Below are 14,813 nucleotides of genomic sequence, written 5' to 3' on the forward strand. Positions count from 1 at the left end.
CGAGATTCTGAACCTCGAAAACACACATAGATATCTACACACATAGATATCTACACACATAGATATCTACACACATAGATATCTACACACATAGATATCTACACACATAGATATCTACACCCATAGGACATATTTAATGACATTATGCCTGAAAAGGTTTTTGATTTTTTTATCGTATGTTAATTAAAAAAAAATTGTATAATATGACTTGCTGTACCCGAGGTAATTCGGATAAGCGGTAGAAGATGAATGAATGAATGAATGAATGAATGAATGAATGAATGAATGAATGACTTGCTGTTTATATTTGTTTTGTTTGTATTGTATTTATATGATACACACACACACACACACACACATAGTAATACAGTGGATGTGGTCAGGCTGCAGATTTCACTCTGTAGTAGGTGATTAATGACCATCACTGGTGTTTTGTGAAGTTTTTGTGATTTAGTATTTGTGTAAAATCTCAGTGTGGGAAAGAATGCTGCTCCTGAACTTTAATGTTCGTGTCTAAAATAAAGCAGGAGCTTTCTATAAATATAAAGATCTCATCACTTGACCTTTCCATGACTCTTCATTTACACACACTGCAGTGAGGCTTTTATTTATTAATTTAAGATTTGACAGGATTCGTCTGTTTAACTGACACTAATATGATTTAGTGTTCATTAAGTCTATAATACTCGTTAATAACAGGAGAGAAACAAACTCATCATCCATCACAGATCTCTTCTTCTAGCCTACAGATCTGTGTAAACGATATTAGTTGAATATTTGTGATGAATAAGAGGGTAATTAAGCTGTATAGTTATTCTTATTACACACACTCTGGAATCCGGTCATCTTTCCCTCCTCATACGTTCATACGTCCATAAAAAAAACAAATTCTTCAACCTTCATGTCATCATTACGTTGTCTCTAAACTCTCCAAAGTTGGACTCCAGCAGGTCGGTGTTCATGTGGTGCAAGGGGAAGTAGGGCAAGAGTATCAGAGGAGCACATTGAGGGTGTGGTGGGGTTTCATGACTTCAGGATGGAGATGAATCTGAAGAGCTTTTTAAAGATCCATGTGTCAGTGTGATGGATGTTGGTTTATGCACAATGTTCCTGTTGAGCTGCTGATAATTTCAGAAAAGCTAAAACACCCCTGTTCTCTGGAGGATGAGCTGCTTTAATGCTGGGGAAGTGTTTAAGTTATGAGCTGAGAGAAACTTGTTTGTCTCTGCTTTTTATCCCACAAGGGAAGTGGGGAAAGTGGTGGAGGGAGTCAGAGGGGGATAACTTCTATTAATGATCAAGTCAAGAAGCTTTTATTGTCATTCAGTACACAGTGACATGAGACAATATTTCTCCAGGATCAGGGTGTTACATAAAACACACACAGAGCTATAAGGACTTAGTAAGTTAGTCCTAAATACATAAAGTGTATCTGTGTAACCTGGTGTACACAGTGCAGGACAAGACAAACAAGACAGACAAGACAGTGCAGGACAAAAGACAGTGCAGGACAAAAGACATGTGCAAACAAAAAATACAAGACAATACACAAAAGCAGTTTAAATACTGTATGTTCAAACAATATTGTGTGTGCAGAAATACTGGAATGAACACAGTGTTATAGCAGCAGTTACCTGAGATATTGCAAAGTATTGTGCAAAACAGCAATCAACTGAAATGTGAGACAGCGTGTGCAAAGAGCAAAAACTGTGTGCAAAACAGCATACAGTGTACAAAACAGCATACAGTGTGCAAAACAGCACACAGTGTGCAAAACAGCATACAGTGTGCAAAACAGCATACAGTGTGCAAAACAGCATACAGTGTGCAAAACAGCATACAGTGTGCAAAACAGCAAAAAATGATGGATGTAAATTGGAAGTGTGTGTATTTGGTGTGGGTCTGTGCAGTCCATACAGATTGTGCTAGTGTGGGTGTGTTTGTGTGTGTTTGTGCCCAGTACAGTTCATTTCAGTTATTGAATTTGTTATTTAATTATTATATTGCCTTGTAGATTAAATGAGAGCGGAAGAAAAATAACAAACCCATGCAGCGATTACAGGGGACCAAGCACCACAACTCTTACTCTGTCTTTACTTAAGCTGAGTAACGTGAAGAGATCACGTAAATACAAAACATCAACATTATGATAAACCGAATCTTACACTGAATGTTTAAAATTATTAAATACAATTTTGTTTGTTTCTTTTTCTATTCTTTTTCAGTAAATTCTGTTTCACATATTTGCTAACGATGTAATAAATTTATTTGTGTCAGGATCCAGCCCGGACTTTTGGCCATGTGCATTTGTTTATGTTCGGTGTCACGTGTCTGCCCCGCCCTTGCAGGGATAAAAACTCTTTCTCTTGTTGCGTCTCGTGTCGTGTCTTTGTTCCTGTTTTGTTTTGTTTTTTAGTTAACAAATCCAGTTTATTTTAGCTATACTGCATTTGGGTCTGTTTGTATCCCTGCATCGCTGACAATTTGCTAATATTAGCTACATTTATTAAAAATATTGTTACGTTCTAATATTCAGTAAAACCTCTAAAATGCTCCACTCCATGTTCAGATGTTAATCATCTCCCTGAAGAGCAGGAAGAACATCAGCAGAACCTCTCTACTATTAGCCGTGACATTTACACATCATGACTCCTGAACCCTGTATGTGTGTGAGTGTGTGTGTGTGTGTGCATACTGATTACTTCATCCTGATAATAACAGTACTCAGGTGTGCATAATGGCTGGTGAAGTGCATACTATGAATTGTCTGCGTTTCTGAGGAACACTGATTGTGTGCTGTTGCGCTCACTGATGTCACTGATGCCACGTGTCGACGTGTCGCTGTTCCTGCGGTGTGATTACTGCTAGTTCTCAGTGGTTCAGTAGCGTCGCCTGTTCAAATCAGTGCTAACAGTGAAGACAAACGATAAAAAAAGGAAATGTTTTTTCCAAAGTGCTGGTCAAAACCACATAACACATGCTGGGTCCACATGCTTTCACGCCAATGCAGTGAATCCCAGGGTTTCTGACTTGGTAATGAAGCCCACCTACTAACCATGTAAACACTGCTCTGAGGATTTAGACTATAAAAGGCCTGGTGTGGGAAACCTGCTTGCTGTTTACATTCTAGGAGTTGAGCCTGGGCATGAACCATCCTCCTCCTGTAAAAACACACACGCACACACACACCATGGTAGGGTGCTTTCTCTGACACACAGGTTTAAAGTGTGTACAGTACAGTAAGTGGGGTTGAGCTGTGGGTTGGTTCTCCTTGTTTATAGTGACTTTGTACATTAATATTTATTTCACAGATCAGTAACATAGAAAAACTGTAGACACTGTAGACACTAGACTAGACGATTATGTGTGGATATACCTGAAAAAAAAAACTGAAAGAGAATATAAAAACAAATCAGATTCAGTCACACACACACACACACACACACACACACACCAACTGCATAACAGCATACCAACTAATTAAATGATTCTAAAAGCAGAATAAACACCAATAGATTCTTCTTCTTTTCTTATTTTTCTTAGATGTTAGCAGAATCAGACCAGATGAATCAGATAGTTCTTTGTTTTATCTGAGATATTTAAACCAGTAGTTTTCTCCTACTGACTCATCAACACCAGTCTTAGCCGGAGCTAAAGTAAACTAGAGTAAAGTACACAGCAGCTTAACGGTTTTACAGAACTGTCAAAGCTGAGAACCTTAATGACGTGAAGATCTTAGCAGTGATGCTTCTAGAACATTCCAGTGTGGGAGAAACAGAAATCAGTCCCAGCTTCAGTTCTGGCTTATTCTTTCCTCTGTGTGTGTGTGTGTGTGTGTGTGTGTGTGTATGTCTGTGTCTGTGTGAGATGTGTGCGTGAGTGTGTGTATGTCTGTATGTGTGTGTGTGTCTCTGTGTGTGTGTGTGTGAGAGAGTGTGTTTGCTTGAGTGTGTGTGATTATTATGGCCTGTAGATGATGCTACTGAACAATACAATCTGCACTACAATAATACGAAAGGAAACCTGCTGTGTTCTGTCTTTTAGGGTGGATGGAGATGGTCTGAGTCTGTTGGCACATTTATACCAGTGGCTCCAAAGTACATGTCCATATACTGAGCCTGAACCTAAACCAGAGTGTGTATGTGTGTGTGAAGTTATGTTGGAGTTGTGAGTTTGAGGACCAGAGCGGTGTGAGAAGGTATTTTAGAGGTTTGACCTCTCTGTAGTAATTATGAAAGGATTTGAGGAGACAAAATTGCTGAGACTAACTTTAACCCTGAGCAGTGAGGAAGACAAACTAGAGTGTGTGGTACATGAGTGTTGCTATGGCACTGAGCTCTCTCTCTCTCTCTCTCTCTCTCTCTCTCTCTCTCTCGCGCACACACACACACACACACACACACTCTGAGAAGAACTATTTCTGTCCCAGTGCATTGTGGGTATTAACTGGCTCCCATGTTCACACTAAAGTTATCTTCAACATCAGAAATTTTCTTCACAGTAATTTCACATCAGCAGAATTTTTTTGATGTAAACCCTGACAAAGCTGATTATTATTATTCTAATTATATCTAGCTTATTATTCTAACATTGTTAACGATCTAAAAAGTTAACAGACATTATTATTCTTATCTTTATGCACTAATTATTTTCTGTTTGTTGGCTTTAATAGCTGGTGACATATTATAACATTCAGATGTGTTAAGATTAGCTACATACTGTGTAGACTATGCAGTGTTTCCTGCTCAATTCTCTTCACTGTAAATAACACACACTTTCAGCACGTATCAGTGACCTGATACTGGATGAACAGCCAAGTGTCACGTCTTTGATCCTCACAGACGTCAAATCGATTGGAGATGTGTGTAAATTATGCAGGAGACATACTGAGGGTTTAACAGATGAGCTGCAAAGCTTCACCTGAGCTTTATTCATTATTCACAATCTCACTAGCCAGGTCTTAATGAGCAACCACACACATGTGCAGAGACACAGCCAGTGTGTGTGTGTATGTGTGTGTGTGCGTGTGTGTGTGAGGGTGTGTTTAATTTATCTGTAATGATTTGTGATTAGTGAAATATCTGAAATGTGAAACTTTCTCTGCTGTAGAATGGAAATTAAATGGTTCTGCTTCATTAATCATGTGGACAAAACTTTTCCGTCACTATTCAAGTACTGACCTCCATGTTACTGTACTATAGGTTAGAAATTCATCCTGACATGAAACAAATATCACTCTAAACACACATAAGATTCAGTGTAGAATCAACACACGCACATCTGTATTTAAATGCGGACTAGACATCAGTGGAGTGATGATGCACACACACACACACACACACACACACACACACACACACACATTCCACACTAGACTCATTTATAAAATACCTTAAAACAAGTGCTTGAGAAAGTTATGTTTAAAATCCTTAAAAGCAGCTTCTAAACTGAACTCTCTCAGTAAACTCACTCTCTCAGTAAACTCACTCTATGAGTAAACTCACTATCTTAGTAAACTCACTCTCCCTGTAAAATCACTCTCTTTGTAAACTCAGTCTCCCTGCAAACTCACTCTATGAGAAAACTCACTCTCTTAGTAAACTCAGTCTATGAGTAAACTCACTCTCCCTGCAAACTCACTCTATTAGTAAACTCACTCTCAGCTTGTGCTGATTAACACCATGTGGCTACATAGAGGGAAATCAGGTAATGATCAGAGTATTAGCTGAAATGTGAAGTTTAGCTCTCTTTAAGGACTTGTAATGTATGTGTGGCGTGTTTTCATATATGTGTGTGGGTGTGTATATGTTAGGCGTGTGTGCTCTGTATGTGTGTGTAGTGCCTGTGCATTTGAGGCGTGTGTGTATGTGGTGCGTGTGCATTTGAGGCGTGTGTGTGTGGTGCGTGTGTGTATGGTGCGTGTGCGTTTGAGGCGTGTGTGTGTGTGTGGTGCGTGTGCATTTGAGGCGTGTGTGTGTGTGGTGCGTGTGCATGTGAGGCGTGTGTGTGTGTGGTGTGTGCGTGTGACGCGTGTGTGTGGTGCGTGTGCATTTGAGGCGTGTGTGTGTGTATGGTGCGTGTGCATTTGAGGCATGTGAGTGTGTGTGTGTGTGTGTGTGTGTGTGTGTGTGTGTGTGGTGCGTGTGCATGTGAGGCGTGTGTGTGCGAGCGCGCTCCATGCGTAACGGCGGTTCCACACGGTCTACCGCGTCTCTCATCATGCATATTTAACAGCCTGTCTTTACCTCTGCACATCATTGGCCAGACCAGAGCTGCTCGGCTCCTGATTGGTTGCATGTGTAATACCTTTGCTCTTTTTATTAGCATGTGTAATTCTCAATCTGACGCGCCGTGTTGCTAAGTTTTCAGTGTGAGGTGTGAGGTTCTCGTGTTCACGCCATTGAGAGCTCTGACGTGCAGCTTGGTTCTGTGAGGTTCTGTTCTGCTCAGTGGCTGTCAGTGACAATGTGTGTATTTATATGGAAAGGCTTTTGGAATGACTATAGTGCGACTTGCGTCATGTAGACGCGGTGTTCTCGCTCGTTGTGCGCAGGATTTCCACTCAGGATGTTCTGTGCCAAACTGAAGGAGCTGAACATTTCGGCCGAGTGTCCTTTTTCAGTGCTGGTGAGAAATGAAGAAGCAGACGAAAGGGGAGAGAGAGACAAGATAGGAGAGAACGGAGCTCAGGTCGCTGAACGCGTCACAAACGTCGCGCCAAGACGCAAAACGAGCCGGAATAAAGTTAATCTACATTCACTGGGAGAAAGCGTCCGCAAACTGGTGTGTCCAGAGGTAAGGACCTGAATCACATCATGAGCATGTGATAGGAGTTAAATAATCTGTCAGCGGTGTGGAATCAGCTGACCTGATGATCATAACTCTGTGGTTTACTCTTATCGAAATAAATCCATTTCTGCCAAATTGTGTAGGTCACTTGTCTTATTCTCAGTGGTACTGTATTTAAACAGAAAACCCCTCGGTGTTGAATAAACCCAGAAATAAATATTGCGCTCTATTCCTGTATTTCTTTAATCATGTGAGTTTAATTTAACATCATGACCATTTCCTATCATTTTGTCTGTAATTCTGAGGAATTTCTCAGGTCTGTAGCTCCTTCATGTCTCTAATGATTTTTCCCTTTTCAAGCCTCCGTGCTAATGACATTTCTGTAGACTTGCCTCCAGAAGTCATTTCTGTAATCGTATTTCTGGGGGAAACTCAGTTATTCTCTCGGGTTCTGTGAATAAAATTTATGAAGATAATTATTATAAAATTGTTGTCATGCCATGTCTGTAATGCCTGGTTCTATATATTAATAATGTGGTAGCCTAGTGGTTAAGGTGTTGGACCACTGATTAGAAGGTCATGAGTTTGAATCCCAGGTCTAACAAGCTGCCACTGTTGGGCCCCTGACCAAGGCTCTTAACCCTCAATTGCTTGGTCGTATAAATTGAAATGAAAAATGTAAGTCTGGATAAGGGCATCTGCTAGAAATGTAATATTTCAAGATAATTTATTACTTAATAATATTAATGTTAGTGACACAGGGGTGAAGAGTTTCACATCAGGCTCCTTTCTGAAAGTGCATTTGTGATCAGAAACACAGAAGGTCTGATTATCATGAGATTTTATTAATTGTGATTTAATTGTGGAGTCATTTCTGTAATCATTTATAATTTCTACACTATATGTAAAAATGAATATTATTATGGTACTCAGTGTAGTTACATGAATCCTGTTATTGAGCTGTTGAGTAATCAATGTGTTTTGATGTGTTTGTAGTTCGAAAAACTGCGAAATGCCATGTCCAGAGTGATGAACCAGCAGTCACACACCACATGGTATGAGCTCACAGCCATGGGCATAGGGGGAACAATAGGGGGTAGGGGGGACAATAGGGGGTAGGGGGGGACAATAAATATAAAATTTCTCATGAGCAATTTTTGAAGGGGACACAAATAATACAGTCAATAATACAGTCAATGGTAATTCAAAAGAAAGTAAAAAACTATCATAAAAAAATAATCACAACAATAAAAACAAGGAATTATAAAAGGTTTAAAATGTTATTTAAAATGAATTAAGACACTTAATAACAGAAAAGAAATTGGTTATACAAAAAAATACAGTGGGTGTAACAGTGCTCATTTAGTAAATGCACAGCTAAACAATATGCTAATTGTGGCCGTTAATGTTAAGTTAACATTATGCCAAGTCGTCCCAAATAAAACAATGCATGGGAAACGGCTTTGGCGTGTTAGTTGCAGTGCACTATGCAACAAGCTATTGTAAACAAGCTAACGTTAACTAGATAAGTAATATTTTAATCGCTAATATAGCAGATTCATGGAAAATTACATCGTTATTCAGCATTTTTGCCGCAACTAATTTATTAATGAGTCTGCATCAACTACATTAAATGAATGAATTGCTTTATTTAAGGTGAATAAAATAACCTGCTTAATGGAGGTCAGCATTAATTGAGCCGCAGCCACACACCTGACTCGTGTGTGCAGAGCAGGTGAGATGAACTGGGAAAGCAGGCAGTGGGTCAAACCACTGTGAGGAAGGGGAGGGGGAACTCAACTGTTTCTAAATGCATTTTTTGTGTTTGTTTTTTTTCTACTTACACAATTGGATTTGGATTCCTCATTGCTGTGTGTGAACGTCAGGAGCCTCAGCACACAAAGCAATGTGGCGAAAAAACTCAGCTAATTTATTGAATCTGTTTCTGATTACATCATCAAACTAATTCTGGGACTAATCCTTATTATTATTATTAGTAGTAGTAGTAGTAGTAGTAGCAGTATTGTCTTGAAGTCTTTAAATATAAATTATAATATATAATTATAATAATGTAAATTAATAGCTCATTATTATATTTATTGATTAATGTTTTTTTATTATTTTAAACCTGCATTTATAAAGAATAAAACTTTCATATTAGAAACAATTTCAATTAAAGATGGAAATCTCACATAATGAGCGAGCTTTAATGTGTGTGTTCACAGTCCTGCTCAACACACTACAGATGTTCATCAGCTTCCTGACAAACCTGAACACTTGCTGGAGGTCATGAAGAGTTACTCAGTGAAAACAGGTCACATTTCAGCTCTGATCATTTGTTTAGAAATGTTTCTGTCACATGTCACATCTTTACTGTGCCTGTTTAATTTTTTCAATACTGGAGAATAAATACTGACTCACTTCCAGCACACACACACACATACGCTGTAATTATTTTTGAGGCAACATCATCACTCATTATCAAATTAAATCTGGGAAAGCACATTAACGACTCGGCTCCAGTCACAGTGATGGATAAATGGGTGTGTGTGATATGTCAGAAATATCATGCTGACAACTTGATGTTGTGTTTGAGTGTGTAAGATATTCTTAATTTTGATATTAAAGCTGTAAAAACACAAAATTGTTTAGCAAGTAAATATTATTTAATATACAAATTAATATATTTAATAAGGAACCAATCTGTCATAATTATGCACTATACACTGATGATATAAAACATGCAGAGAAGAAAATTCCTGATTCATGAGATTTTATTTCACAGTATAAATATATTATCGTGCTCCTGAGCACAATTATCACATTTCTCTAGTCGAACTCTGGTGAGCCTCAGATACGACAGATTTTCTCTGATATCACAAAAACCACAGATACACAAATGTCATCTGAGCTTGAGATGTGATTTCTGTTGGTGTTTTGATCCAAACAGGATGTCACTGTATATTAGTCTACCATTATGCAATATGCAAATATTGGCATGTATTGCATTAAATAATACATTTTTAATGTCTTGAATGTTATTTTGTTTTGTTTATATTTACTCATCTTGCCACTGATTATGATGCATAGATTCTGACATATTTTTGTAAATAACAGGAATTCCCCTGGACACCTTGAAGCTCGCTCTCGGTACTGAGGTATTCCGTGACTGCTATGAAGAAGATGATCACGTGCTCCGAGTGGTGGGTGGAGCCTTGCATGACTTCCTGAACAGTTTCAATGTCCTCCTGAAGCAAAGCACACCGCCCACCGCCGATGCACGCCATCACGTATGTCAGGCCTCTGTGCTGTGTCTGGATAAGGACCCGGGTCTTCTGACTGTCTACTACTTCAACCCTCACTCCACCACTGAGCTCTTCTTCCCAGGCATTGTTCAGGCAGCAGCTCACTTCCTGTATGGCATCAAAGTGGATGTCAATATAGACTCAGAGGTAAAAGAGGGCGAGACTCTCCATGACAACCATCAGCCCCACCTTCTGTACTCCATAATGGTGAGAGATGCCAGGAGCCTGACGCCCAGCCCCATGAGGACACACTCGTCCGGTCATATCCCTCTGTCTCTGCTCTACTCCACCTTTCCCTTTCACATCCTTTTAGATCAGGACATGGTCGTTGTGCAGATGGGAGATTGGCTGAGGAGGCGGTTAGGGCGGGGCAGGGAGGGTCAGAGAAGGCCAGCCTTTGAGGAGCACTTTGTCATTGTGATGCCTGAAATCCAGCCAGATTACCAGCGAATCCTCACCATGCTGAACACACAGTTCATCCTGAGGATGAAGCAGCTCGGAGCTAGCACCGCTGCTGGCTTTGGGAAGGTAACAAACTTCACTGTTAAAGGGGTGTGTGAGGTAGTGTGAGGTGGTGTGTGAGGTAGTGTGTGAGGTGATGTGTGAGGTGATGTGTGGCGTAGTGTGGGATAGTGTGTGAGGTGGTGTGGGATAGTGTGAGGTAGTGTGGGATAGCGTATGAGGTAGTGTGTGAGGTGGTGTGATGTGGTGTGGGATAGTGTGTGAAGTGGTGTGGGATAGTGTGTGAGGTGATGTGTGAGGTAGTGTGTGGGATAGTGTGTGAGGTAGTGTGGGATAGTGTGTGAGGTAGTGTGTGAGGTGGTGTGGGATAGTGTGGGAGGTGGTGTTAGGTGGTGTGTCGGGTGGTGTGGGATAATGTGTGAGGTAGTGTGTGGGGTAGTGTGGGATAGTGTGTGAGGTAGTGTGTGGGGTAGTGTGGGATAGTGTGTGAGGTGGTGTGAGGTGGTGTGGGATAGTGTGTGAAGTGGTGTGGGATAGTGTGTGAGGTGATGTGTGAGGTAGTGTGTGGGATAGTGTGTGAGGTAGTGTGGGATAGTGTGTGAGGTAGTGTGTGAGGTGGTGTGTGAGGTGGTGTGGGATAGTGTGGGAGGTGGTGTTAGGTGGTGTGTCGGGTGGTGTGGGATAATGTGTGAGGTAGTGTGTGGGATAGTGTGTGAGGTAGTGTGTGGGGTAGTGTGGGATAGTGTGTGAGGTGGTGTGAGGTGGTGTGGGATAGTGTGTGAGGTGGTGTGAGGTAGTGTGGGATAGTGTGTGAGGTAGTGTGTGAGGTGGTGTGGGATAGTGTGTGAGGTGGTGTGTGACGTGGTGTGAGGTGTGTGAGGTGGTGTGAGGTAGAGTTTGTGCTTTTTCTCTCATGGTTTCCTGCCTGGTTTGAGCTTGGGGTTAGATATGTTGTATCAGGAGGTTAGTTTGGATAAAACTGTTCTTGATTCAGGAGAAAACGAAAACAGACCTGAAGTGATTTTCTGTTCAGAAGTAAATGTCAGGGCTTGTAGACAGATTCACCTCTCACAGCATCAGATAATGAGATTTAACCTATTTATAGTTAAAGGGCAGGACTGCTCATTATCCCTGATTGTGAATATCTAGAATTAGGTTTTAGATTCTGTATTAAATTCTGTCCCTGCACCATTTTTTTCTTGCCACCGGAAAAATTCTCTGTAGATTTTCATTTAAGCCTCTTTTTGTGTTTATCGTCCATGTCACATCTCCTTCAGGACACGTTATCATCGAGTCTTTATCTCTTCCCTCTCAGCTCTCTGTACAGTGACATGTAATAATAATATTCCGGCTGTGCCATCTGGATATTTATTCTTATCCTTGGCGAACATCCCTGGTTTATAGAGGGAGAGGAAGAAGTAAAGAAAGATAAAATCTTCTTAGTACTTGACTGTCATGCAGGATTGTTGGAGCACTTTACGCTCAGTATTTATAGAGTGATTATTCATCTTCTGTACACTTAGGGAATATTGTCTGAGTTTATACAGAAGGTATTACTGAAACATTACTGAAGCGTTGGTCTGATCTATAGCACTGCTAACTCTGCTAGTCTGCTAATCTCAAAATGGTCTGAAATAGCATTCATGCTAATTAACACTGTATCCTGCTATAAATCTGCAGTTTGTTGGTAATTTCACTCACTAATCAGTCGGTTGTGAGGATGCTGTACATTCACACACCCTAATGAGCAAATACACTCATTTACTCTTTAGAATTGAGACAGAGGGACAGAGCTGAGCAGTTGAAGGTTAAACATCCTGCTCAGGAACACAAAGTTAGTGGTCGGTGGTGCTGGGATTTTTAACGAACAACCTTCAGATCCTTTATTGTTGAGCTCCACCGAGTTAAACCTCTACCTAAAGACCAACTGATTTTAATATTCATAAATCACATGAATAAAATTATGCACATTGTTATTGGTGTAAAAAAAAAAGCAGTAATAGATTAGTCTTTTCTTTTTCCTGATGTCATTAAACAAGTTAAATAAAGTATTTGAGAAGTATTTAGCATGTTCAGGTGTGATGTTACCTCAGGGACAGAAGCAGCTAATACACACGTAATTATTTCATTGTTTCTTTACTAGTACTGCAACTGTTTATACAAATACACTTTAAACACAATTTATACTTAATTTCTATACAAATTCTACTTAGTATTTCTGCAATACGAAGCTCTTCAAATCAAAAGATCAGCTGTGCTACTGGTCAGTGATGTAAATGTCAAAGTCCAAATGTATTCTCATTTGATTCTATCTAATCTAATATAAATCTAATCTCTCTGACTATCTAACTACAGCACATGGACCTTAAAGGTCAGATGATCTTCATGACTGAGTCGAATGCTGTGCTGTTTTTGGGCTCACCCTGTGTGGACCGTCTGGAAGAGCTGACGGGGCGTGGCCTTTATCTGTCTGATATCCCCATCCATAATGCCCTGCGTGATGTGGTGCTGGTAGGTGAGCAGGCGAAGGCGCAGGATGGCCTGAAGAAGCGTTTGGGAAAAGCCAAAGCGGCTCTAGAGCAGGCTCACCAGGCCCTCGAGGAGGAGAAGCGCAAAACCGTTGAGCTGCTCTTCACCATCTTCCCTGGGAATGTGGCTCAGCGGCTGTGGCAGGGGCTTCCTGTGCAGGCCAAGAAGTTTGACGCTGTCACCGTGCTCTTCTCGGACATTGTGGGCTTCACTGCAATCTGCTCGCGCTGCACACCCATGCAGGTGGTGGACATGCTGAGTGCCCTCTACACACGCTTCGACCACCACTGTGGAGAACTCGATGTCTATAAGGTGAGAGTTGTGGGAGAAAGGGTTTCTCAGTGCTTCTTTGGATAGTTATGTGAGTTAAAGTGGAAAAAATGGAACTTTCACTGAAAGGAACATTACCCTTAAAGGCTTCACCCAAAAAGAATCAACTAAGTAAATCTCAAACGCTTGATGATGTTCAGTGGTTATTGGTTGTTTTTCAGTAACAAAAAAATAAAATTTCTTCAGCAGTGATAAATGTATATTAGGGTAATATCATTTGTGCATAACTTTACGAATGATTGATACAGATAAAATCTCTGAAAAATTAGAAACAGCAGCACAAACTCCAAGGAGATAAATAAGATGAATAAATAACGTGTAGAGTTTGATAAGAGAGAGATGTGTGCAGATCTAAAAACCTGCCAACAAAAAGATTCCTGTGTTTGAAGGCTTTAATTCATCCTGATGGAGCCTGAAGCTTTGTTTTGGCCCAAAATCAGAAATGATCACATCATGATAGAGGAGACTTTTACTGAACTATTATTAACCAGAGTTTTTTTTTTATATTTAAACCAAAATAAAGTGCTGTAATTTAAAAATATCTCTTTATGGAGTCTTGGCTGCAGTAGCAGTGGCTCAGCGCCACATAGAAAGATTTAATATGAATGGAATATTTATAACTAATGTCTTATCTGAAGTTGACTTTGGAACACAACAACGGCTCAAAATATATTTCTGCTTTAGAGAAAATTCCCATACCATACCATAATTGAATTTATTGATGTTTGTGGGATGACTTGTGGCTGATGTGGTGTGAGTGTGACAGCAGAATGAAGGTCTGAAAAATGAGTAATGCTCTGGTGTTGTGCTGATGTCTGGTCTGGATGGAGAAGGGGTTTCAGTGTTATCTGTCTTTCTGTGTGTCTGAGTGCTTTAGAGAGAACTCTCGTCTCTGTCTCTGCTCTCTGAGTTCAACTAATGGGGTCTATGTGAAAATAAAACATCTTCACTGGAGATGGATCTGCTGTGAAGAACAGTACGGGGACAGTTAGTTTAGTTTACATTCCTACACATGGCTCCAGCCTAAAATAGATCTCCATCTTATGTTAACATTGTAATTTGGCAGTGTCATCTGAGCAAAAAAAAAGTGTGGTGTGTTTTAATAGCCAAAGATCAGAGAAAGGGAAATAAATTCCCTCAGACTTAAAGAGCAGATAAGTGATGTGGTGATCGTGTGGTGACGTGGTGGTGATGTGATCATGTTGTGATGTAGTGATTATGTGGTGCTGTGGTGATGATGTGGTGGTGATGTGATGATGTAGTGATGCGATGATGTGGTGCTGTAGTGATTATGTGGTGATGTGGTGATCATGTGGTGATGATGTGGTGCTGTGGTGATGATGTGGTGGTGATGTGATGATGTAGTGATGTGATGTAGTGATGCGATGATGTGGTGCT

The 14,813-nt window shown here is 40.3% G+C and overlaps 1 protein-coding gene across 1 annotated transcript in view; it reads left to right on the plus strand.

The window, feature by feature from the left end:
• Positions 1-6,338: 6,338 nt before the first annotated feature.
• The window catches only part of gucy1a1 (guanylate cyclase 1 soluble subunit alpha 1), a 10,561-nt gene continuing 2,086 nt past the window's right edge, over positions 6,339-14,813 (plus strand). The window contains exons 1-5 of the mRNA XM_060864031.1: positions 6,339-6,795; positions 7,786-7,844; positions 9,015-9,103; positions 9,907-10,622; positions 12,912-13,397. Coding sequence (XP_060720014.1) covers positions 6,568-6,795; positions 7,786-7,844; positions 9,015-9,103; positions 9,907-10,622; positions 12,912-13,397 — 1,578 coding nt within the window. The 5' untranslated portion in view covers positions 6,339-6,567. The remainder of the gene's footprint in view (positions 6,796-7,785; positions 7,845-9,014; positions 9,104-9,906; positions 10,623-12,911; positions 13,398-14,813) is intronic.

Source organism: Tachysurus vachellii, chromosome 2 (genome assembly GCF_030014155.1).
Source record: "Tachysurus vachellii isolate PV-2020 chromosome 2, HZAU_Pvac_v1, whole genome shotgun sequence".
NCBI classification, from domain to species: domain Eukaryota; kingdom Metazoa; phylum Chordata; class Actinopteri; order Siluriformes; family Bagridae; genus Tachysurus; species Tachysurus vachellii.